The following is a 24370-nucleotide window of genomic DNA, read 5'->3' as shown; positions in this document are numbered from 1 at the left end:
TGCCAAGAATCTGTATAGCTTACTATCTGATGTAGTGCATTCATTTTGCCTTTTTTTTTTTTTTTTAAGACAGTGAGCTTCTTTTTGTCTACCTCTTTTTCCGGAGCAGGATGGGTGGAGTTCACCTGTCTCATTTGTTTAGCTGTTTTGAGCATCTTTGCTTCTTGCTCTTGTTGATAATGGAGTGAGGATGAGGAGATACTTCTTTCTTTAATTACAAAGTGGGTATCATTTGTATTAGGTGAGAGTTGCTAGGTAGAATTGAATTAAATATTTGAAAACGATTTCATTCTTGTGTGGGTGAAAATTTTACCAACTGTTGTTATTGAAGAACATTGTACTACTGTCTTAGCAGTCTTTAATCCTAGGTGACTTTTGGGGTTAACATTTCTCAGTATCAGGCAGAGATCATATTTAAAACAGGGTAAATCTCTTCCTATCTGTTATGCATTCAAACAGCCACAGTTCTCTTTGAGGCACCAATAGCCAGAGAGAATCTGGCCTTGGCCCTGTCCCTGCCATTGTGTTGACAGGAGACTATGATGTCAGTTCAGTAACTTGTGTACATTTCTAGACTGCTTGGATTTCAGAAACCATCTTGGCTTAAGAAGTTTGTCTCCTGATATCTGTGTGTTTGACTATGCTTGAGTATTTTATTCTTTTCCCTTCTTATAAATTCAACAACATCATTGTTAAATTCACCTTTTGGAAATGATTTACAGGTGTCACTATCTTTTTTTCTTTTACAAATGGTGGAAAACTGCTTGCAAAGAGGCTCATCTTCCCCCCTAAATGGCATTCATAAACATAGCACTCTACAGAGTAAGAAACAGTGACTGGAAATCGAATCTATTTTTCAAAGAACATCTTTTATGTACCAGGCAGATGACCAAGTGTTGGGGCATTAGCATTGAACAAGTCCCTTCCCCCCTTCCCTCATGGAACTTACTGTCTAATTTCTCTTTACTGAGCTCGGCTTAAAATATAGCATGAATATACATACTAAAATTATAATACCTTGCAAGATACTTTGGAAGTTGGTAATTTGAAGGCCAAAGCTCTCAAAACTAATATTAACAGAACTGTTCTTGGGAGCAATTCAAGTAGTAGTCTTCATTTACTGATTTACTGATTCTTGAGAGTCAGTTATACCAAGTGTAATATATGAATCAAGATATTTAAAGTACTCCCAGGGTATTTAATAGCTTTCCCCTTCCTGTTAAAAGGGAACTTAAGTACTAGCACATCCTTTACTGCCTTGTACAACTGAGGAAGTGCCACTCTCCACTTGTACTCTGGGTTCCGTCCCCTCTCATCTACTCAAGGTCATTCCTGCAGTTAGTCCCCCTCTCTCCTGCATCAGCAGTTTCTCTCTCATCAACATATAAAACTAACTGTCTTAATATAATCCTTGTTTTAAAAAACTCTTGACCCCAGGTCCTCCCCCAGCAACTACCCAATTTTCTGCTCCCTTTCACAACAGAACTCCTTGAAAGTGCAGTATGTAATTGTAGGTGCTACTTTCTCACCTCTCAGCCACTCCTCATCCCCTGCAATTGGGCTTTTATCTCCATGACTCTAGGAAACTGCTCTTATCAAAATCCTCAAGGGCCTCTCTCTTGCCAGATTGAACAGATAATTCTCAGTCCTCCTCCTGTTCAACCTTTGGGCAGCATTTGAACCAGGTGACCACTCCCTTCTTGAAACACTCTTTTCTTGGATTCTGTAACACTACACTCATCTGCTTTTTTCTTAACTCATTGGTTATTAATTTTCAGTATTCTGTACGTATCCTTCCTCTGCTTAACTCCCCTGAATGCTGGAGTCACCTAAGAGTCTGCCTTTGGCCACCTTCTCTATCTGTGCACTTGTCCTCAGTGACCTCATCCAGGCCTCATCTGTATGCTGAGGACTCCTAAATCTTTGTCTCTAAACCTTGACTACTTCTTAGAGTCCCAGGCTTGTATTTCCAGCTGCCTATTTGACATTTCATTTGCATAATAATAAGAATAAGCATGATGAGCGTTTATTGAGTGTTTGTTGTGGGCCAGGCAGTATTCTCAGTGCTTCACATGTATTATCTCACCTAATCTTGCCCACCCTCTGAGGTAGCCACTGCTATTCCCAGACAAGGAAACAGGTATGCATTGAAGCACTTGGATATTTAGTAGGTACCTTACACTTCCCATGTCCAGAAAGTCTTGATTTTCTCCTTTCTCCTTGTTTCAGAATGACTCTACCCTTTACCCAATAGCTCAGGCCTAAAATTTGAGAGTTATCCTTGATTTCTCTCTATATTCACATTCCAAATAACCCATCAGCAAATTCTGTCTGTACTACCTCCAAAATACCTTAAATCCAACTTGCTCTCATTAATTCTCCTACCAAAACCCCACACTTACCCATTATAATCTTTTGGCTGGACTATTCCCTTATCTCCTTGCTCGCGTTCTTACCTCAGTGAAGTTTGTTCTTCACACAGCAACTGTGGATTCCATGTGTAAATCAGTCAGATCTTAATTATTCCCTCACTTTAAACATGTTGGTATCTCTCCCCCATCTCCCTTCTCCCCACTGCTTGGATAAATCCAGATTTCTTACCCTGTCTGGCAAAGCCGTACATGATCTGGCCTCTGGTCAGGTCTGCTGCTTCCAGCACCGCCTCTTCTCATCTCACTCATTCTGCACAGCCACACTGGCCTTTTGGTCTATCATATGTGCCACGCTCGTGCTGTCTCTGGGCCTTTGCATTTACTATCTAGCTAGAATACTATGCCACCTAGATCTTTATATGTCTGTCTTTTTCTCATCATTTAGGTCTAAATCCGGGTTCAGCCACTTTTTTCTGCAAAGGGCCAGATGGTCTCTGTCGCAACGACTCCCCCCTGCTGTTGTGGTCCAGGAGCAGCCATAGACAATACAGAAATGATGACACACGGGGCTGTGTGCCAATAAAACTTTATTTATGCACACTGAAATTTGAATTTCATATAACTTTCATGTGCATGAAATATTCTTTGGATTTTTTTAACCATTTAAAAATGTTAAAAACCATTCTTAGTTCATGAACTGAACAAACCAGGTGGCAGGCCAGATTTGGCCTGTGGGCCACAGTTTGCCAAGGTCAGCAGCCTTTCCTGACCACCCTAGTGAAAACAGCCCTCACAGGTAACCCCCATCAATCCTTCGCGCCCTCGTTGCGTTCTTTATTTGTTACATGGTTATTTTCTTATGGGGCAGGAATTTTGTCAGTTCTTCACTTGTGTAGAGTCTAAAACAGTGCCTGGCAACACTCAGTAAATACTTGCTGGAGTGATCGAACGCCAGTCACATTTGAATTTTGGCTGAACATATAGCTCAAAATGAAGTGGCAGTGGGGATAGCAGATAGACTGCTATCTGGTCTCCAATTATTCAGTCTCTTTCCTACTCTAATTTCATATGTGTATCTAGAATAAACTTCAAACTTCGAAGTTATGCCTTGTCTACATTTGAGACCCAAAGGTAGCTCCTGCTGTTTATTGGATGAGCTTTGACCATACCATCCTAGAATTAACAAGGTTCTGATACTTTATTTGTCTTTGATCTTGGCCCTGCTGTGGCTACCCCTGTCCAACCAAATCAATTTTTATCAATTTTTGCATCTGATTTCCCACTTCTCCCCATTACCCCCTCCCATTTATTCTTTTTTTAAAAAAATATTGATTGATTGATTGATTTGGCTGCACCGGGTCTTAGTTGTGGCACTGGGGATCTTTGTTGCAGCATGCGGGATCTATGTGGGGGTCTTTAGTTGCGGTATGCGGGATCTAGTTCCCTGGTCAGGGATCAAACCCGGGCCCCCTATACTGGGAGCGTGGAGTCTTAACCGCTGGACCACCAGGGAAGTCCCCTCCCTCCCATTTATTCTTTTTTAAAAATAAATAAATAAATAAATAAATGTATTTATTTTGGCTGCATTGGGCCTTCGTTGCTACACGCGGGTTTTCTCTAGTTGCGGCGAGCGGGGCTCCTCTGTTGCGGTGCGTGGGCTTCTCATTGCGGGGGCTTCTCTTGTTGCGGAGCATGGGCTCTAGGCATGCGGGCTTCAGTAGTTGTGGCACAGGGGCTCAGTAGTTGTGGCTCACGGGCTCTAGAGCACCGGCTCAGTAGTTGTGGCGCATGGGCTTAGTTGCTCCGCGGCATGTGGGATCTTCCCAGACCAGGGCTCGAACCTGTGTCCCCTGCACTGGCAGGCGGATTCTTAACCCCTGCGCCACCAGGGAAGCCCTCCCATTTATTCTTTTTCTTTTTTTAAATTTATTTATTTTATTTATTTATTTTTGGCTGTGTTGGGTCTTCGTTGCTGCAGCGGGCTTTCTCTAGTTGCTGTGAGTGGGGGCTACTCTTAGTTGCGGTGCGCGGGCTTCTCATTGCAGTGGCTTCTCTTGTTGCAGAGCACGGGGTCTAGGCGCATGGGCTTCAGTAGTTGTGGCTCGCGGGCTCTAGAGCACAGGCTCAGTAGTTGCGGCGCACGGGCTTTGTTGCTCCGCGGCATGTGGGATCTTCCCGGACCAGGGCTCGAACCCATGTCCCCTGCACTAGCAGGCGGATTCTTAACCACTGCGCCACCAGGGAAGCCCCCATTTATTCTTTTTTTTTTTTTTTAAAGAAATTCACGTTCTTTTATTTTATTTATTTATGACTGTGTTGAGTCTTCGTTTCTGTGCGAGGGCTTTCTCTAGTTGCGGCAAGTGGGGACCACTCTTCATCGCGGTGCGCGGGCCTCTCACCATCGCGGCCTCTCTTGTTGCGGAGCACAGGCTCCAGACGCGCAGGCTCAGTAATTGTGGCTCACGGGCCCAGTTGCTCCGTGGCATGTGGGATCTTCCCAGACCAGGGCTCGAACCCGTGTCCCCTGCATTGGCAGGCAGATTCTCAACCACTGCGCCACCAGGGAAGCCCCCCATTTATTCTTAATCAGCCATTGTCCATGATTTATTTCCTTTAGAGCTACGTTCTAAAAAACTTTCGTAGGTTGTGAGCCTCTTTTTTTCTTTGAGAATCTGAAGAAATCTGTGTCTCTCGTCTGGCAGATGCCCATATAAACAGAGTTTTGCCTGTGATTTCAGCAAACTCTCTAAGCTTTCTCCTGCCTATCAACTTGTCTGCAACTAAATGCATGCTTAGCCCCTTTTCTGACAGGAGAGAACTCCCTTCCTTTGCACTTTGTCTTCATTCTCTCTCAGTGCCGACCCCTCCTCCCCATCCCTTTTCCATTTATTAGCGATTTGCTGTTGAGAATTTTCAGTCTCTTCCTGGCTGCTATGTTCTCTTCCAGCATCTAAACACATTCAACTCAAAAAGTAATCCTGGACTTCCCTGGAGGTCCAGTGGTTAAGACTCCACTCTGTGAGGAAACTAAGATCCCACATGCTGTGTGGTGCGGCCAATAAACAAACAAACAAATAAGTAATCCCCCCAGGCAAATCTTTCCCTACATTGTGCCCATTGTCTCTTTCCCATGTAATTGAGTTTTTTCAAAAGAGTGGTCTATACTGACTTCCATTTTTGTCACTTTCTAATCACACCTTGACCCACTGCGCTTTGGTTCCTCCTGCCTCTAACACTGCCTTGAAGTTGACCTTGGTAAGGTCATGGGTGACCTCCCAATTTTGATATCCTCTGTACAAAATCCTTTTGTGTCCCTCCCCAACTTGGCCATCCCTTGATGTGTGTTCTTCCCTTGACTGTTCTATACTTAGATACATGATCTGTCTCCTTGGCCATTCCATCTCTGTCTCCCCCCTTAGCATCCCTTTCCCCTATACATGAAGTGTGGGTATTCCCTGGGGATCTGCCATGGATCCTCTTTTTCTCTATTCTCTCCCTGGGTGACTGTTTATACATACAGTTTCAGCATTCATAAATTCATTGAATCAGATGCGTTTTCTCCAGATCATTATATCTTACAACTTGGACAGACATTTCAAATTCAAGCGTCTAAACTGATTTCCCTCCTGCTCCTAGAAACCTCTCTTCTTTCTTTTTTCCCAATCTTATAAATATATCACCATAAACCTAATCAACCTAAGCCCAACACCTGCAAGTCTTTACTGATTCTTTCCATCCCCTGAACCCTTTATATTGAAACCTTGTTCATTTTGCCTCCTAACTGTCTATGGAATCTGCCCTTTTCCTTAATCCCCATTGCCACTGCAGTCATTTTATAGCTGTTCTTACTGCCTCTGGTTTTAAAGGCAGTCTCTACTTCCCCACTGCTGTCATAGTGATCTTTTGAAAATATAAATCTAATCATGCTTCTCTCCTGCCCGAAAGTGTTACTGATGAGCTGTAGCCCTCAGGATGAGGCCCACACTTCCTTGAAGATAAACTTCAAACTCAGAAAGGCATTTAAGACCTTTCATGATCTGCCTCTGCCTTTTTTCCTCCTCAATGTCTTATGCTCCTTTCCCACATCAGCTAGGGCCTCAGCCCTATGAACTGTCTGTAATTTCACTCCATGCCATGCTCTTTTCTATCTCTGTGGCTTTGTATGTGTTATTCTCTCTGCCTGAAATATCTCCCTTCAACCCTAATTTACCATCCTTCAGAAGTTAGAGTAAGCTTTCACCCTTTCCGCAGTGGCTTTCCTGACTCTTTCTCCTTGACTGGGTTAGTCACCTTTCTGCTGTGCTTCCATATTTATTTTTCTGGCATGTGTATTCCTTTGGCATAGCAGGAAACACACTGCATTCCATTAGTTTTTGTGTTTTTTAAAAATTAATTAACTTATTTATTTTTGGCTGTTTTGGGTCTTCGTTGCTGTGCCAGGGCTTTCTCTAGTTGCGGCAAAGCAGAGGCTACTCTTGGTTGCAGTGTGTGGGCTTCTTGTTGCCGGGCTTCTCTTGTTGCGGAGCACGGGTTCTAGGTGCAAGGGCTTCAGTAGTTGTGGCACGTGGGCTCAGTAGTTGTGGTGCACAGGCTTAGTTGCTCCGTGGCACGTGGGATCTTCCTGAACCAGGGCTCGAATCCATGTCCCCTGCACTGGCAGGCGGATTCTTAACCACTGTGCCGCCAGGGAAGACCCCTCCCTATGAATTCTTAAAAGAAGAATCTTATTGTCTAATTCTTTTGAGTCCACCAGTATTTTCTGCTACTGTGCTATTACCACGTAATGTTTTTTAAACAATTAGTGTACTGCATTTCCTTTATTTTCATTTTACAAACATTTATTACTCTAAATTTGTGCCAGATACTAAAATACAACAATGAATAAGTAAACTTTCCCTGTCTTTAAAGAGTAAATGCTCTAGAGAAGGAGACAAACTTGTAAACACATTCTGTATCCATTATGCTAATTAAGTACTGGTGATTATGTGTGTATGTCTTTAAAATGCAACACTAAGACCTTGGTATTTTATTTTTTTAATTTATTTATCTTTTTGGCCACACTGCCCAGCTTGTGGGATCTTAGTTCCCCAACCAGCGACCGAACCCAGGCCCTTAGCAGTGAAAGCGCAGAGTCCTAACCACTGGACCACCAGGGAATTCCCAAGCCCTTGGTATTTTAGAGCTTGTAGCGATAGACACTCAGAGAAATGTGCCAGCAGAAGTGATAGCTAACTGGAATAAATTCCCAAAGGAGAAGTGTTACTCTTCTTTAACTAGAGCTGCTGAGATGCACAATATGCCTCCTTGATGTTTCTTCGTCTTCTTTAGTTCTTAGTAATTTTCTTAGTTCTGTGGCCTCCTCATATGATGGAACCATATATGATGATACCAAAAATTATAAGCCTTCAAAACAAAGAATTTCAAACAATTACGTATCAGGGCGCTTTTGATACTGTCTATGGTTTTTGATGTTATTTTCAGTTGATTCATCAATAAACCTCTGTAGGTGAAGAAATTTGATTTTTTTTTAAACTCTAAAGACTGAACATTTTGGAGACAGAAGAATGCTAAGGTACTTACCACCTAATTCAGTGCTCTGAAGTGCTGAGTCTCTTGCTAGAAAAGAAAGAAGGGTATGAGCAGTCATCCTAGGCCTTATTCATCAAAGGCCAGGTGTGGCCAAGAAGAGTTTTCAAAATAGCTTTGGAACCTCCACATTAGATTGGGAGGTGAAGAACTCCAGGTGAATGATTTCTGCTCTGACCAAATTGGCAAGAACTTACGGGAGGAGCTAAAATCTATTTTAGTTGGGGGTAGGAAGGAAAAGGCATTGACATCTATCAGTTGCAAGTTTATCAGATCGCTGGTATTACTAGGAACTGTGTCGCATCTAATCACTGCAGATGATTTAGGTCTCGATTACTTAAACTCTCTCTGATTTCTAATGCTGGAGCGGTGCCTAGTACAATGCTGAGGCATGGAGAGAGACATTGCCATCCTTTGGAAGAATTTTGAAATTTGTTGAATATTTCTCCATGAACCTAATACTAATACAAGTGGAAGAATGAACTATTCCAAGATTTAAGCCAGTTTTTTGTTCCAGAATATGAATTACATAGTAATTTATCCTTCACCGACATTTTAAGGGATTTTGGCTTTCTAAAGGAAGGCTGAGATTGTGCACCTGCCTGTCTGCTTTAGATACTTCTTGGGAGCAGGATCATGTCTTACTACTTATCTTTGCATTGGGAACGGGTAGCATATAAATGGTTTTTGAATGAATGGACAAGTAAAAGAAATAGTATTTTGTTTGCAGAGTTGTCCTAGTAGCACATATTTCCTTGAAATACAGAACTTCATGTATTTTTCTAAAATATCTTCATCGTTACATTTTAACTGTAAACATCATTGTCTGTAATACTTACTTTGGGTTCACTTAGATTCTCTTGTGGAAAACATATTCCTATTGCTTCATCACAAATATAATAGCCACTAAAGGATTAAAATTCTGCCATTAAAATAAAAATCATCAAATGTTAAGATATTTATGGGTAACGTAGAATTTACTAGTAAACTTATGTTTGGAAGTTCTCAAATAACCCCTAGAGATAGGGGTAGGGATAATAAAGAAATTCCACACATTTATTATTTTAGAATTAGCTTTCACTTGGGAAACGACATTAGCTTCATTGCATTCCTAATCTCTGGAAGCTAAATATGATCCAACAGTATTTTATGGTGCTCAACTTGGCAAGGATATTTTTCTATCTTTGGAGGTGAGAAGAGGGTAAAATCTTGATGATCTAGTCTCCAAGGACATCATTATCCAGAAGGAATAGGTTTGTTGCCTCTTGCCTGTACTTTGTCTTGGAGTGCTGTGCTCATCAGAGGAAGCCAGAGTGAAAGGAAAAGTGTGGGTGGCTGTTTGGGCCCAGTTTCCAGGAATACTTTGTCCTGTGTAGTGTGGGGTCCCCTGTTTCCTCTCTTCACGGCTGTCCAGGCTTATGATGCCATAGTGCCAAACATGGATTTAATTGCAGCTTCTCTTGTTACCTTTTTTGTAGACATTTTGACTTAGTCTTTTGATTTCTAGGCAAGCCTAAATCCCTGGGAAGCTAGCACTGTTACCTTGTTTACTGCATCTTCCAGAAACCCCATGTGTTTAAAGGGGGTGATGGGAGCGACAGGAGAGGCAAAAAGGACTTCATTTGTAGCGCCTTCTTGCAGCATTTTTTTCCCCAGTGCTTTCTCAGCTTGGTTTTCCTTAGATTTGGGGGGACTCTTACGTGGAATTGGAAGTTCAGAGTTAGCTGACCAGAGCTCTTTAACATAACAATGATGGCTTTTGTTTTTGGCTAAACTGTCTGGATTATTTAAACAATGGGTGCTTATTTTTTTAAGCATGCTTCAAGAAGTCAATCTATATTTGAAGTGAAAAGAAAGCTCTTGGGTGGAAGTCAAGTCATTCTTTTCTTATTCCAACTACAAGACCACAAAGAAAGAGTTAATGCTTTCTGTCATTTTGGAAAGTACTTGGAAACTTTAAACATTGGCAGAGTTAGTTAAATTACTGCTTGACAGCTCAGTAGTACTCTTTTGGAGCACACTGAATTAGGGTTGTACAGTTATATATTGTGAAAGTTAGAAATATAGAAAAGTGACTCACTAAGGTTGCTGATAATGAACATAGCAGTGTGGATCTCTTATGTTTCCTTTAAAGATTAAACATTTTTCATTACTCCAGCTGTTGGTTACTTTACCTGTTGGCTATTGTATGTATAGTTGCTAGAACTCTCTCATTGCAACACTTGGAGCATAGAACTTACACATGTAGCAATGTAGTCCCCTGGCAAGTGTTAGGAAATCCTCAGATGTCTTTGTGAAATGCATAGATTAGCAGTTGTTCCATAAGGATAATGCAGGGAAAGAATGAATTAAATCAGAAACTTTAAGGATTTGAAAATGGGTGTCATGTTAACTTTAACAGTAGCTGAAAGAATAGGGTATTTTGTACTGTAGGTGATTTATTGGATTCCTTTAAATATTTATTCATAGTTTTAGATTGTAGCCATTATGGTAGGAAGTTATTTGTAAATAACTGTATGATCTTGGGCAAGTCATTTGGCCCTTCAGAACTTCAGTTTCTAAAACCACATCAATAATAAGAACTACAATATGGACACCACATTATAGTTTTATGAATGGTTTTACATAAATTACGTAACTTACATAAATTATTTCATTTATTCCTTACAACACTCCAATAAGTAAAAAAATTGAGACCTCAGACAAGCCCTTCCCTCTCTTCAGTGGTGGCATGTGCCAACAAACGAGAGGATGAAGTGACCCCCTCTACAACTGGGGGGCTTTAACTGTTGGAACTTAGTTTGGGGATTATCAGTATAAATTGGAGGTACAAGAAAATCTGTCTATAATTCCTTATTTTGTTCTTATTGTGGATTTTGTTTCTGGCATCTGAAATTCTTTCTCATCTCTTTGTAGAAAACTTAGTTTCTGAATCAGTGAATTTCTATTAATCAGGTTGTTTAAATAGACCATATTTCTTGACAGTTTGTTCAAAATCGGTTAAATCCTTAGTATTTTTTTAAAAGGCAGGTTAAAAGTTAGAGGTAAAGAGAAGTTTTTGCCTTTTCTAAGTATGACTGAAAATAAGATGCTTCCTTCAGTTATTCTTGGATGCATTCTTGAATTGATGTGGTCAATTCATCATCCCTTTCACAAATGCTGCTGCCCACCATTAAGTCTCTTATCACAGGGCATTTAAAAATGATGCCATAAAATGCATGTTGAGAATCTTTGGATCTCAAATGTATAGAAATCACATCTAAATGTCAATTCCTGAGTTAAGGAACTGACGATAATGGCAATTTCAGTCTCTATTAATATTTAGTAGGCAAGAGATTATGATATTGTAGATTATTCCTTATGTGTCTGTAGACTTAGCTACTTGTTGAAAAGATATATTTGTTTTATTGGGGCTGTATATTTCTGCCATTGTACTGATTTGCTTACTTGAATTAAAGTCATTCTTTAATTGTTTTGGGCTGTATCTATAGTTTGAAATTTAGGACTGTCCCCTATGTACTGTGCACCAAAGATAACTTATCAATGCATTGTTCAATTACTACACAGCTCCTATTTGTCTGTAATGAAGCCATATGGCTGGGTCCATTTATTTCAGTATTAAGTTATTTTATAATAATATCCATATGAATGATGATGAGTAATACATAGAGGCTAAATTTTCCAAATTCATTTGTGTCTCCTCTGGGCATTTCTTTGGGATATGTTCAGATTCATGGTTTTTTTTTTTTTTTTTTTCCTGATTTTAAAATAATTTTCCTTTGTTATAGGATGAGCAGTTCTTAGGTTTTGGCTCAGATGAAGAAGTCAGAGTACGAAGCCCCACAAGGTCTCCTTCAGGTATGGCCAGTTAAATGCATGGCATCTTTACGTTTTGTTTGTTAAGAGACTGTGACTTCCCCTTGCCTTCTTTGCATGTAAAGGGTGGTCTTAAATACTGGGGTTTTTTGGGTGCATCCTTCCCTTTCCCTCACACTAAGTAGGAAATGGCTTATGAGCTAGCTAGACCTCTTTAAGGGACTTCTCTGTCAGGCCGCTCTTGGTTTATCTTCGATTATGCTTCTCTGTGGGAACCACCAGAGGCATGGGGGCTAGATTTCCATGGAATGCTTGCAAAACCTGGTAGGCAGATTGAAGGTTACCTACTGAGAACAGCATCCTCAGATTTACACATTTTGAATTGTATGGCAGTATATATGACTTTGGAAATAATTTGGCCATTGTTTTTTACAGATGAAATTTGGTCTACTATTGTCAAAGAGCTAAAAACAAAATGTTGGCACTGTATGAAACTATTTTATCTGATCCTTGAAAAACTGTGTTAAAATAAAGAAAATAAAAACGACATGGGTATTTCCATTTATTAGCAATATTTGTCATTGTTCTCTTATATCTAGAATGTCTTGAAATTCTAGACTTAACAGCAGTCTCCTGCAAGATGATCCTCAGTGGAAATAACATTTAATGGCTTGCAGAATTCTGTTCTGTATAGGAGAGGGCTATAGATCTTTTGATGAAAAAAACATTCCCCATCTGTGCTGCCATTCTGACTTCTTGTATGGTTGTCTTTGATTTTATGTGCATAGACAGTCTAGTTAAATATGATGTTGTTAGCTGTGCTTTTGGTCCTTGATGTTGACATAGTTTGTGATGTTTGTTAGCATTTGCATTTCATTTGAGTCATCATATATTATATAGTAATCTAACTCAAACACATAAGTTGACAGTTTTTCCTTTCCCAAGTGGTGGTGGTATTGCCATTCTAGTTGAGAGGACTTAGTCAGTAGTATTCCAGTATCTATGCCATTTAGACAGTAGCAATATTCTCTTTAAGATGTGATGAAATCTTAAAACTTCATATCAGGTGATGTTAGAGATTGTCTGGTCTGACCCTTCATTTATAGATAATAAAATGAGGCCCAGAAAAGACATGATGAGCAGTTACTTCTGACTGATTTGTGAGTTCTTTGAATGTGTTGTGGATTATGGACGTTAGCAGCAGAGCAGGACTCTTCTCTATTCTGCTTTTTCTACCTGTCCACCAAAAGCTTTTTTTAAAAGATGGATAGAAGAGGTTTTCAGAATTAATAAAGGCCTTTGAGTAGCCAAGTTCAAGTCTACCAAGATTATAAGGAATCTTGTGATGTACTTCTGGGTAGGAGTTTATTTTGTTAATTCACAACCCTTTCTTGATGGTTTCCTCTTAAGTTTTTTTCTTGGCTGTCAGTGTACCTTAAATGTTGGTTTTTGTTTGTTTGTTTGTTTTTTTAAACCATCTGTATATACTTTATTAAGAAATGAAACCGTTTCTCTGCTGTCTTTGAGTCCATTACTTTTGTTGTAATTAGTATATATTGAGAACAGATTTGTGAATCTTAATCTATTAAGAGAAGTTTCAAGTTAATTGGTGAGGAAAGCATTTATATTTAGAAAGCTCAACAATAAGACCTTTGTTGATTTCTGTTCTGTTAGAAAGCTGGTTCCATAGTCTAAAATGTTCATCATAATGGCATAAATCTCTTCTGGTGCCTCTTAGGGGAGGTTTTAATCTCAGAAGAATGTTGAGTCATATAAAACATTGAAAAGTCACAAGAGAAGAGATGATATGATAGAGGAGGCAACTCTTAATACATTTAGAAAGTACAGACTATATGTGGTGATCAATCTGTGGTATATATAAATCAAATCACTATGTTGTACACCTGGAACTAATATATATTGTATGTCAATTATACTTCAATAAAAAAGAATGCATCTTTAAAAAGAAAAGAAAGTACAGACTATACAAAGAATTTTAGGGAGTTCCCTGGTGGCCTAGTGGTTAGGATTCCAGGCTTTCACTGCTTTCAGTGCTGGGGCCTGGGTTCAATCCCTGGTCAGGGAACTGAGATCCCACAAGCTGTGCAGCATGGCCAAAAACAAAAAAAAAAAAAAAAGAGAGAATTTTAGGCAACAGTGGTTTTCTGAAGTCTCTTGATAAGCAGCAAATTGAGCTGATTTATAAGTTGGCAAATTCCTTTTATTTAGAATAAAAGAAATCGGATTTATATTGTCAGTTTGCTCTTGACATCAATTATGGTTAAATCTTTTTTGTAATCTGAGACTAACTAGTTCAAGAACCTGTAGGTAGGGGAATAGATGAATGGACATCTCATGTCATTTCACTGATTAGTTCACCTACCACTGAGTTCAGTGATCTTATTCTGATGTCTCATGAATGAATGTTTTTCTTTTCAATGAAACTCTCTTAACTTACTTTGGCAAAGCAGATTGAAAATATAGGAAGCTGAGCTGCCTATAGAAGTTGGTATATTATTGTAGCCTATAGAAGTTGGTATGTTGTTGACTGAAGAGCATCTTGTTCAGATTTATTAAAGCCAAAATTCTGAGTTGAAAAAATGGGATGACTTACTATAAATGTGTTCTCAGATGTTAACTCTTGGTGGCTACGATATGGAAAAGGTCATACAGATTTTTTTAAAACACACCTTTTTTTAATTCAGAAAAAACCTTGTTCACCTAAAGTTGTAGGAAAATTAGTTTTATATATTAATTGCTCAGTTGAAAACCTCTTATTATCTTAGTTTTTCTATCAAAAAGGTAGTTAAGTGTTCTTTTAGGTAGGATGTTATTTACTTGATTTCTTTTAGGCAGGTTTTTGGTGAAAAGAAACTAAGCACAATTAAGATGTTTTATTGACTGATTAGACCCAGGTAGAGTTCAGTACAGAATGGCTTGTGCTAAATTATATTCAGCTTAGTTAAGACCTAAACTACAAAGCTAAATATATGCTCTTCATTGTTTAATTTCTATACACAGTTAAAACTAGTCCTCGAAAACCTCGCGGGAGACCTAGAAGTGGCTCTGACCGAAATTCAGCTCTCCTCTCAGACCCATCTGTGTTCTCCCCTCTAAATAAATCAGAGACCAAATCTGGAGATAAGATCAAGAAGAAAGATTCTAAAAGTATAGAAAAGAAGAGAGGAAGACCTCCCACCTTCCCTGGAGTAAAACTCAAAATAACGCATGGAAAGGACATTTCAGAGTTACCAAAGGGAAACAAAGAAGATAGCCTGAAGAAAATGAAACGAACACCTTCTGCTACGTTTCAGCAAGCCACAAAGATTAAAAAATTAAGAGCAGGTAAACTCTCTCCTCTCAAGTCAAAGTTTAAGACAGGGAAGCTTCAAATAGGAAGGAAGGGGGTACAGATTGTACGCCGGCGAGGAAGGCCTCCATCAACAGAAAGGATAAAGACCCCTTCAGGTCTCCTCATTAACTCTGAACTGGAAAAGCCCCAGAAGGTCCGGAAAGACAAGGAAGGAACACCTCCACTCACAAAAGAAGATAAGACAGTAGTCAGACAAAGCCCTCGAAGGATTAAGCCGGTTAGGATTATTCCTTCTTCTAAAAGGACAGATGCAACAATTGCTAAGCAGCTCTTGCAGAGGGCAAAAAAGGGGGCTCAAAAGAAAATTGAGAAAGAAGCAGCTCAGCTGCAAGGAAGAAAAGTGAAGACACAGGTCAAAAACATCCGACAGTTCATTATGCCTGTTGTCAGTGCCATCTCCTCGAGGATCATTAAAACCCCTCGGCGGTTCATAGAGGATGAGGATTATGACCCTCCAATTAAAATTGCCCGACTAGAGTCTACACCGAATAGTAGATTCGGCGCCACGTCCTGTGGATCTTCCGAAAAATCAAGTGCAGCTTCTCAGCACTCCTCTCAAATGTCTTCAGACTCCTCCCGATCCAGTAGCCCCAGTGTTGATACCTCCACAGATTCTCAGGCCTCTGAGGAGATTCAGGTACTTCCTGAAGAGCGGAGCGATACCCCCGAAGTTCACACTCCACTGCCTATTTCCCAGTCCCCAGAAAACGATAGTAATGACAGGAGAAGCAGAAGGTATTCAGTGTCAGAGAGAAGTTTTGGATCTAGAACGACGAAAAAGTTGTCCACCCTACAAAGTGCCCCCCAGCAGCAGACCTCTTCCTCGCCACCGCCACCCCTGCTTACTCCACCGCCCCCGCTGCAGCCAGCCTCCAGCATCGCTGACCACACACCTTGGCTCATGCCTCCAACCATCCCTTTAGCATCACCATTTTTGCCTACTTCTGCCGCTCCCATGCAAGGGAAGCGAAAATCTATTTTGCGAGAACCGACATTTAGGTGGACTTCTTTAAAGCACTCTAGGTCAGAGCCACAGTACTTTTCCTCAGCAAAGTATGCCAAAGAAGGTCTTATTCGCAAACCAATATTTGATAATTTCCGCCCCCCTCCACTGACTCCTGAGGACGTCGGCTTCGCGTCTGGGTTTTCTACATCTGGTACCGCTGCTTCAGCCCGATTGTTTTCGCCACTCCATTCCGGAACAAGGTTTGATATGCACAAAAGGAGCCCTCTTCTGAGAGCTCCACGATTTACTCCAAGTGAGGCTCACTCTAGGATATTTGAGTCTGTAACCTTGCCTAGTAATCGAACTTCTGCTGGCACGTCTTCGTCAGGAGTCTCTAACAGGAAAAGGAAAAGAAAAGTGTTTAGCCCTATTCGATCAGAACCAAGATCTCCTTCTCACTCCATGAGGACAAGAAGTGGAAGGCTTAGCACTTCCGAGCTGTCACCTCTCACCCCACCGTCTTCTGTCTCTTCCTCGTTAAGCATTTCTGTTAGCCCTCTTGCCACTAGTGCCTTAAACCCAACTTTTACTTTTCCTTCTCACTCCCTGACTCAGTCTGGGGAATCTGCAGAGAAAAACCAGAGACCAAGGAAGCAGACTAGTGCTCCGGCAGAGCCATTTTCGTCCAGTAGTCCCACTCCTCTCTTCCCTTGGTTTACCCCAGGCTCTCAGACTGAGAGAGGGAGAAATAAAGACAAGGCCCCTGAGGAGCTGTCCAAAGAGCGAGATGCTGACAAGAGCGTGGAGAAGGACAAGAGTAGAGAGAGAGACCGGGAGAGAGAAAAAGAGAATAAGCGGGAGTCCAGGAAAGAGAAAAGGAAAAAGGGATCAGAAATTCAGAGTAGCTCTGCTTTGTATCCTGTGGGTAGGGTTTCCAAAGAGAAGGTTGTTGGTGAAGATGTGGCCACTTCATCTTCTGCCAAAAAAGCAACCGGGCGGAAGAAGTCTTCATCACTTGATTCTGGGACTGATATTGCTTCTGTGACTCTTGGGGATACAACAGCTGTCAAAACCAAAATACTTATAAAGAAAGGGAGAGGAAATCTGGAAAAAACCAACTTGGACCTCGGCCCAACTGCCCCATCCCTGGAGAAGGAGAAAACCCTCTGCCTTTCCACTCCTTCATCTAGCACTGTTAAACATTCCACTTCCTCCATAGGCTCCATGTTGGCTCAGGCAGACAAGCTTCCAATGACTGACAAGAGGGTTGCCAGCCTCCTAAAAAAGGCCAAAGCCCAGCTCTGCAAGATTGAGAAGAGTAAGAGTCTTAAACAAACTGACCAGCCCAAAGCACAGGTACTCTTTTCCATCTTGCCCATTAAAATCAACAGTCTCTCGAGCCCCATCTAGGAGCAAGTTTTAGGCTGAGTGTTTCAGTTAGATCCAGTTACGGGAATCAGGAAAAGATGGTGGCATTCGCAGTGGTCCTTTACGGACGGGTAGGATTTTGATAGGTAGAAGAAGATGATAGGGGAGAAATTTTTAAGGAGAGGAAACAGTGTAGGGTAGAGATAGAAACGTATAAAACGTACTTGAGGAACGGGGATAGCTGGACTGGTACGTGTAGGAAAGCGGTGAACCAAGACTGAAAGGTACGTGGGGCCACATTACCCTGAATGCTGAGTTGTTTGTACTTAATGGGTTTGGTTTGATGGAATCTGTGACTTAATTTTGAAGGTGCATTTTTGCAGTCAGACTGTTTTACTGTTGTTTACTATAGAAAACAGGGACGGGGGGGGGGATCTCTTCCTCTGAGTTGTGAGTGATTAGACCAATAGAAAATAGGTATTTGCAGAATACACATGAGAAGCACTTAGCCTCAAGTTGTGGTACAGAAAAGCTGTACAATTCAGTTAGTGAAGATAATGACAAACAGATTTTTGTAAAGAAGAGCTTTTTTTTTTTTTTAATTAACAAAGCAAGCTAGGCACTGGCCTTTTCTGAGAAAACCTGCCAATCTTTAGATTGTTTTTAAACATTGTCATGTAGTAGATGCGTGTTCATACCAACATATCCAGTTAGGTTAAGATGACCACAAACTTAGGTTTTAATGTTATTCAACGTAGGGCCACATTTACATTTAGTAATTCTGCCAGTTGAGGGGTCTAGCAGGAATATGATGAGACTTATTTCTGACACCATTTTGGATGTTTTTGGTTAACCTCCTAGTGATGGGAGCCGTGGCTCTTTAAAATGTGAGACATTTCTGTTTGGAGCCGTGGCCTTTTATACTTCCATTTATAGGTTATTTCCCCCTACTTCTCTGTTGATCAGGGAAATATAAGAAATAGTCTGTGCTTAGATAAGCCCTACTTACACGAGAATGAGCTTCTTGATAATGCAGACTGGCAGCTTGATTTTTTTTGAGGGAAATTTTAAAGAAGTAGTATAATTGGGAATAGAAGCTTAGTTGGTTTCTGTTTTTTGATTAGAATCCTTTTCTGCCAATTTTAGAAGTAGGTGATTTCTATATATTGATATGGCATGTCAGCTGGGAATAACTAGAGTTGTATGTGTGGATTCTAGATTATAAGTTAATCAACTATACCTTGGCTTCATTCAATTATATTTTCAACGCATATGGTTGTTATTGTTTGTTTTTGGCTTGCCTCCCACTCAGGGTCAAGAAAGTGACTCATCGGAGACCTCTGTGCGAGGACCCCGGATTAAACACGTCTGCAGAAGAGCTGCTGTTGCCCTTGGCCGAAAACGAGCTGTGTTTCCTGATGACATGCCCACCCTGAGTGCCTTACCTTGGGAAGAACGAGAAAAGATTTTGTCTTCCATGGGAAATGATGGTAGGTCGGGGATGTCAACCTTGAGGTCTAAGCAGACACTGGGTTTGTTTGCTGATCATCCTGGGAGTGCCCAGTAGGCTCTTCATAGCATTATATGTTAGGCTGGGTCCTCCAAAAACCAGATGGCGGAGGGCGGGGGGATTAAATGTGTAAGGGTGTTACTAGAGGAAATGCCTGAGAGAGGAAATGGGGAGGGAGTCAGGAAAGGCTGGGAGAGCTGTCAGACTGCTCTGTAAGTCTGACCCTAGTGAAGGAGAGTGGGAAGGAAGGCTGGGCAGAATCTTCCTGGGTGCCATGCAGCGTGAGAAAGGTTGGCAAGGCTGTCAGGGAGCCCTTGAGCAAACAGTGACTGTCAGAGGAGTCTCGTGTCTCCCGGGAACAGGCCTACCCTAGTATCCCTGCCACGCTTGTCACTGCCTGAGAGCAACCCCTGTGGTAAGTGTGGCCTCTGTACCCCTGGATTTCAGAGCACAGCAGCTGGGGCCCTGTGGTTTCAGGTCTGTGAGGCACGTTCTCATGGGTGACTGCTCAGATGAAATTTAGAGGTTTAGAGAGTCTTCAGAAGCATTCAATTCATATTCTTTTGTTTTCTTTTTTCTTTTAATTAATTAATTAATTTATTTATTTTTGGCTGTGTTGGGTCTTCGTTTCTGTGCGAGGGCTTTCTCTAGTTGCGGCGAGCGGGGGCCACTCTTCATCGCGGTGCGCGGGCCTCTCACTATCGCGGCCTCTCTTGTTGCGGAGCATAGGCTCCAGACGCGCAGGCTCAGTAGTTGTGGCTCACGGGCCCAGTTGCTCCGTGGCATGTGGGATCTTCCCAGACCAGGGCTCAAACCCGTGTCCCCTGCCTTGGCAGGCAGATTCTCAACCACTGCACCACCAGGGAAGCCCTCTTTTTTTTTTTTCTTTTAATGCTTTCTTTACTTTCTTTTTTTAATCATATTTTCTTTTTTTAAAAAATTAATTATTTTATTTTTTTTATTGTGGCCACGCTGCGTGGCTTTCAGGATGTTCCCCAACCAGGGATCGAACCCGGGCCCCTGCAGTGAAAGTGCCAAATCCTAACAACTAGGTCACCAGGGAACTCCCTCAATTCATATTCTTGACTTTAGGTTACACTGTATTTTGTTTTCATTGTTTGGATTTCTTCTTTCGTCAAGCTGCAAGTTACAGGCATTTTTAAACATTTAAGTAATTATTTAAAACAGGCTCTGTGTTCTGCATATGAATATTTTTATTGTAATGAATTTGATTTCTGGAGTCCCAATTAAAACAAGGTTTGAATGTATATACTAACATCAGTAGATTTTGAGAATCTCCCCTCTGCTCCCAGGAAGGACCCAGACACTCTGTCAGAGCTAATGCCACGTTTCTTTAACAGACAAGTCATCGATTGCTGGCTCAGAAGACGCCGAACCTCTTGCTCCGCCCATCAAACCAATTAAACCTGTCACCAGAAACAAGGCGCCGCAGGAACCTCCAGTAAAGAAGGGACGGCGGTCAAGGCGGTGTGGACAGTGTCCCGGCTGCCAGGTGCCTGAGGACTGTGGTGTGTGCACTAACTGCTTGGACAAGCCCAAGTTTGGTGGCCGCAACATAAAGAAGCAGTGCTGCAAGTGAGTGCGCGTCTCTCTGGGGGGCTGGTCTCAGCCACTGTCCCGCTTGTCACAGAGAAAGAGCGCCCGAATGCCCAGTGTGGTTGTACCAAGTCACCTCAAGTTGCAAGATGAGTTGCACGCTTGGATTTCGTGCTGTGCTGGGTTTGGGCTGTGCTTAAATCAGAAATCCTCAGGCGCAGTGCTGTGAACGTTCTGTATCTGCTCAGGTCAGTGTGGTAGCCCTTAGCCATATGGCTGTTTAGCACCTGAAACATGGTTGGTGTGACTAAGGAACGACATTTAAAATTTCCATGTAATTTTAAATTCACATAGCCACATGTGTCTAGAGCTGCCATATCAGTGCAGCTCTGGAGGGTTTCTACTTAATCACCAACGAATTTAGGCCTAGTATTTATCAGGTCAACTGAAATTACCTTTATCTTTATGGCATTCAGGAAATATTGGTGATATAAGTCTCTCCACTCTCTAACTCTCAGAATATTTTCATGCCTATGGAAGTCTTCCCCCGCCCCGCGCGCTACTTGCGGAATCTTAGTTCCCCAACCAGGGATCGAACCCGGGCCACGGCAGTGAAAGCGCCGAGTCCTAACCACTGGACCGCCAGGGAATTCCTTGGAAGTTTTGATTACTCTACCTTTTTTCCCTTTTTCTAGTCAGTTTGTGGATGCACTTTCTGCTCTGTGGGATAATTTGTTGAAAGTGGATCAAGAGAGTTGCATAAATAAATTTTGGTGGTTGAGTATCTCATCAAGTGCCTGGCACCAGGAATAGATATTATCCATAGATATTCGCTGAATGAACGAATAACATGAAAGTGATTTATTTATTTTTTTAATTTTATTTATTTATTTATTTGTTTGTTTGTTTATTTATTTATTTATGGCTGTGTTGGATCTTCGTTTCTGTGTGAGGGCTTTCTCTAGTTGTGGCAAGCGGGGGCCACTCTTCATCGCGGTGCGCGGGCCTCTCACTATCGTGGCCTCTCTTGTTGCGGAGCACAGGCTCCAGACGCGCAGGCTCAGTAATTGTGGCTCACGGGCCCAGTTGCTCTGCGGCATGTGGGATCTTCCCAGACCAGGGCTCGAACCCGTGTCCCCTGCATTGGCAGGCAGATTCTCAACCACTGCGCCGCCAGGGAAGCCCGAAAGTGATTTATATAAAACATAATTGGGAGAAATGCTGCATTATTTACTTAAGGGGAGACAGTTTCTAGGAGACACCGAGAATTCTGTGCTTTGGTTTAGTCTGGCCTTAAGCAAGAATCTTGTCTCAGTCCCATTAGTGGAAAGAAGTGAGACAATTCACAGAACAACAAAAAAAGGTACATGATAGCAAGATAAAATTGCACTAAATTTAGGGGTTGCAGTGGATTCAGTTCAATATTAAACTTCAAATTAAGTTTTGAGTTTCAATAAACTGAGGACTGAAATATCTATCAAAGCCCTGAGATAGACCTGTAGCATTGTAGTGGCAGACAAAGGACTTGGGTAATTTTAGTCCATTTTGTATTCAGATTACTATATGAGTAATAATCTTATAAGGGAGCAGGACTGATTTGACTGTAAGAAATAATGACTGATCGTTTTGTGTGTGGCGCTAGTCAGTACTGGGTTGCAAGACATTTGAGTCCCATTTCAAAAATAATTTGATATTTGCTCCTTTTAGATCCTCAAGGTAGGTGAAATTGCTGATCAGAGGATTTAAAGGCTTGAATTTAAATAATGAGCAGTCCTTTTTTCAACTCTCAAAATGAACCTGAATAAAGGTTCACGGATTCTTTTTTTTTTTTTAATTTATTTATTTATTTTTGGCTGTGTTGGGTCTTCGTTGCTGTATGCGGGCTTTCTCTAGTTGTGACGAGCGGGAGCTACTCTGTCGCGGTGCACGGGCTTCTCATTGCAGTGACTTCTCTTGTTGAGGAGCACGGGCTCTAGGCGCGCTGGCTTCAGTAGTTGTGGCTCGTGGGCTCTAGAGCGCGGGCTCAGTAGTTGTGGTGCACGGGCTTAGTTGCTCCGCGGCATATGGGATATTCCTGGACCAGGGCTCGAACGTGTGTCTGCTGCATTGTCAGGCGGGTTCTTAACCACTGCGCCACCAGGGAAGCCCAAGGTTCACGGATTCTTGCAGACGAATTAATACTTGCTTCAATTGCTTCTCTCCTAAATGAAGTTTACTTTATGCTATTCCTTATTATTCTAGGATGAGAAAATGTCAGAATCTACAATGGATGCCTTCCAAAGCCTACCTTCAGAAGCAAGCAAAAGGTAGTGTTGTCAAAAGATCTTCCCCCAAATGCTTCCTGCTTTAATGTCATATAGTTGTGTACATCTAGTGTAAAGAGAATACTAGCCTTTTTTCAAGTACTGCTGTTTCCCAGGGAGCTGTTGGTTGTTGAAGCTGGGTGATAGGTACATAAGTGTTCATTTTACTATTCCCTTCACCTTGGAGTATGTTTGAATATTTCCATAAGAAAAATTTTTTAAAATTCATACAAAAAATTACATTATATTTCATTTCCTAGAGTAATAAAAGTATACCTGTTTCACTTGCCAACTTGGCATTAACTTTCTTGAGCCTTCCAGTGTCAACTTTAGCTGTAGGAAACTGAGACTAAGATTGTTACATTCCTATACTTATATTTTAAATAAAATTTTCTCACTTACAGAAAAATAATCTTGCTTTCCCCCCCCACCCCCAGCTGTGAAGAAGAAAGAGAAGAAGTCTAAGACCAGTGAAAAGAAAGAGAGCAAAGAGAGCAGTGTTGTGAAGAACTTGGCTGACTCTAGTCAGAAGTCTACCCCATCAGCAAGAGAGGATCCCGCCCCCAAGAAAAGCAACAGTGAACCACCTCCGCGCAAGCCCCCGGAGGACAAGAGTGAGGAAGGGAATGCCTCCACCCCAGGACCTGAGGCCAAACAAGTGGCCACGCCCTCTTCCAGGAAGTCCAGCAAGCAGGTCTCCCAGCCGGCACCAGCCATCCCCCTACAGCCCCCCAGCACAGCACCACCGAGAAAAGAAGTCCCCAAGACCACTCCTAGTGAGCCCAAGAAAAGGCAACCTCCACCTCCGGAGTCAGGTGAGTGAGGACAGCAGGAAGAACTGCCGCACCAGAAGTACCAGCACAGGACACTGACATCTTAAACAGCATTTGGAAACCTGAAATGTGTATTTTTAAGTCTTTGGTACAAGAAAATTAGCTCTCTTTTAAATATTTATTTAATTTTTTTTTTTTTGGCTACACCGAGTCTTAGTTGTGGCACGAGGGATCTTTTAGTTGCGGCATGCGGGCTCTTAGTTGCGGCATGCATGCGGGATCTAGTTCCCTGATTACGGATCAAACCCGGGCCCTCTGCATTGGGAGCGTGGAGTATTAACCACTGGACCACCAAGGAAGTCCCAATTAGCTCTCTTTTAACTGTTACATAATAATAAAGAAATAGAAGCAAAAACCAGTTAAGTTGGAGATACTGTCTTAATTTCCTATTTAAAGCCTAGAGTTTAAATAGTTTTTTGTTTTTTCTAATGCCCCTTTCTTTGCAGGCCAATCAGTGCTAGAGTCATCGTTGCTATTTAGCATTAACTGTAAGTTTAGTGACATCTGACTGCAGTTTATTTTGAATTCTTTAGGTCCAGAGCAAAGCAAGCAGAAAAAAGTGGCTCCTCGCCCCAGTATTCCTGTAAAACAAAAGCCTAAAGAAAAGGTGAGGAAAGATTTGTTTCCCTGCCATTTGTCAAAGATGTGTTCTATTCTGTAGGGAAATAGCCTTATCCTTGACATTTACGTGATTGAGTGAAACTGC

General features: G+C 41.6%; 1 protein-coding gene across 6 annotated transcripts in view; it reads left to right on the top strand.

Annotated features, from left to right (window-relative positions):
- KMT2A (lysine methyltransferase 2A) overlaps positions 1-24370 on the top strand; it is a 74589-nt gene that overhangs the window by 13348 nt on the left and 36871 nt on the right. For 5 of the 6 annotated variants that reach the window (XM_059930292.1, XM_059930290.1, XM_059930291.1 and 2 more), the window contains 7 exons: positions 11747-11816; positions 14796-17449; positions 18774-18951; positions 20333-20567; positions 22770-22834; positions 23269-23646; positions 24198-24271. In XM_059930292.1, coding sequence (XP_059786275.1) covers positions 11747-11816; positions 14796-17449; positions 18774-18951; positions 20333-20567; positions 22770-22834; positions 23269-23646; positions 24198-24271 — 3654 coding nt within the window. The remainder of the gene's footprint in view (positions 1-11746; positions 11817-14795; positions 17450-18773; positions 18952-20332; positions 20568-22769; positions 22835-23268; positions 23647-24197; positions 24272-24370) is intronic. The other variant, XM_059930293.1, reaches the window with a different exon arrangement.

This window comes from Balaenoptera ricei, chromosome 8 (genome assembly GCF_028023285.1).
Source record: "Balaenoptera ricei isolate mBalRic1 chromosome 8, mBalRic1.hap2, whole genome shotgun sequence".
Taxonomy (NCBI): Eukaryota; Metazoa; Chordata; class Mammalia; order Artiodactyla; family Balaenopteridae; genus Balaenoptera; species Balaenoptera ricei.
This window is presented reverse-complemented; position numbering and strand designations above follow the sequence as displayed.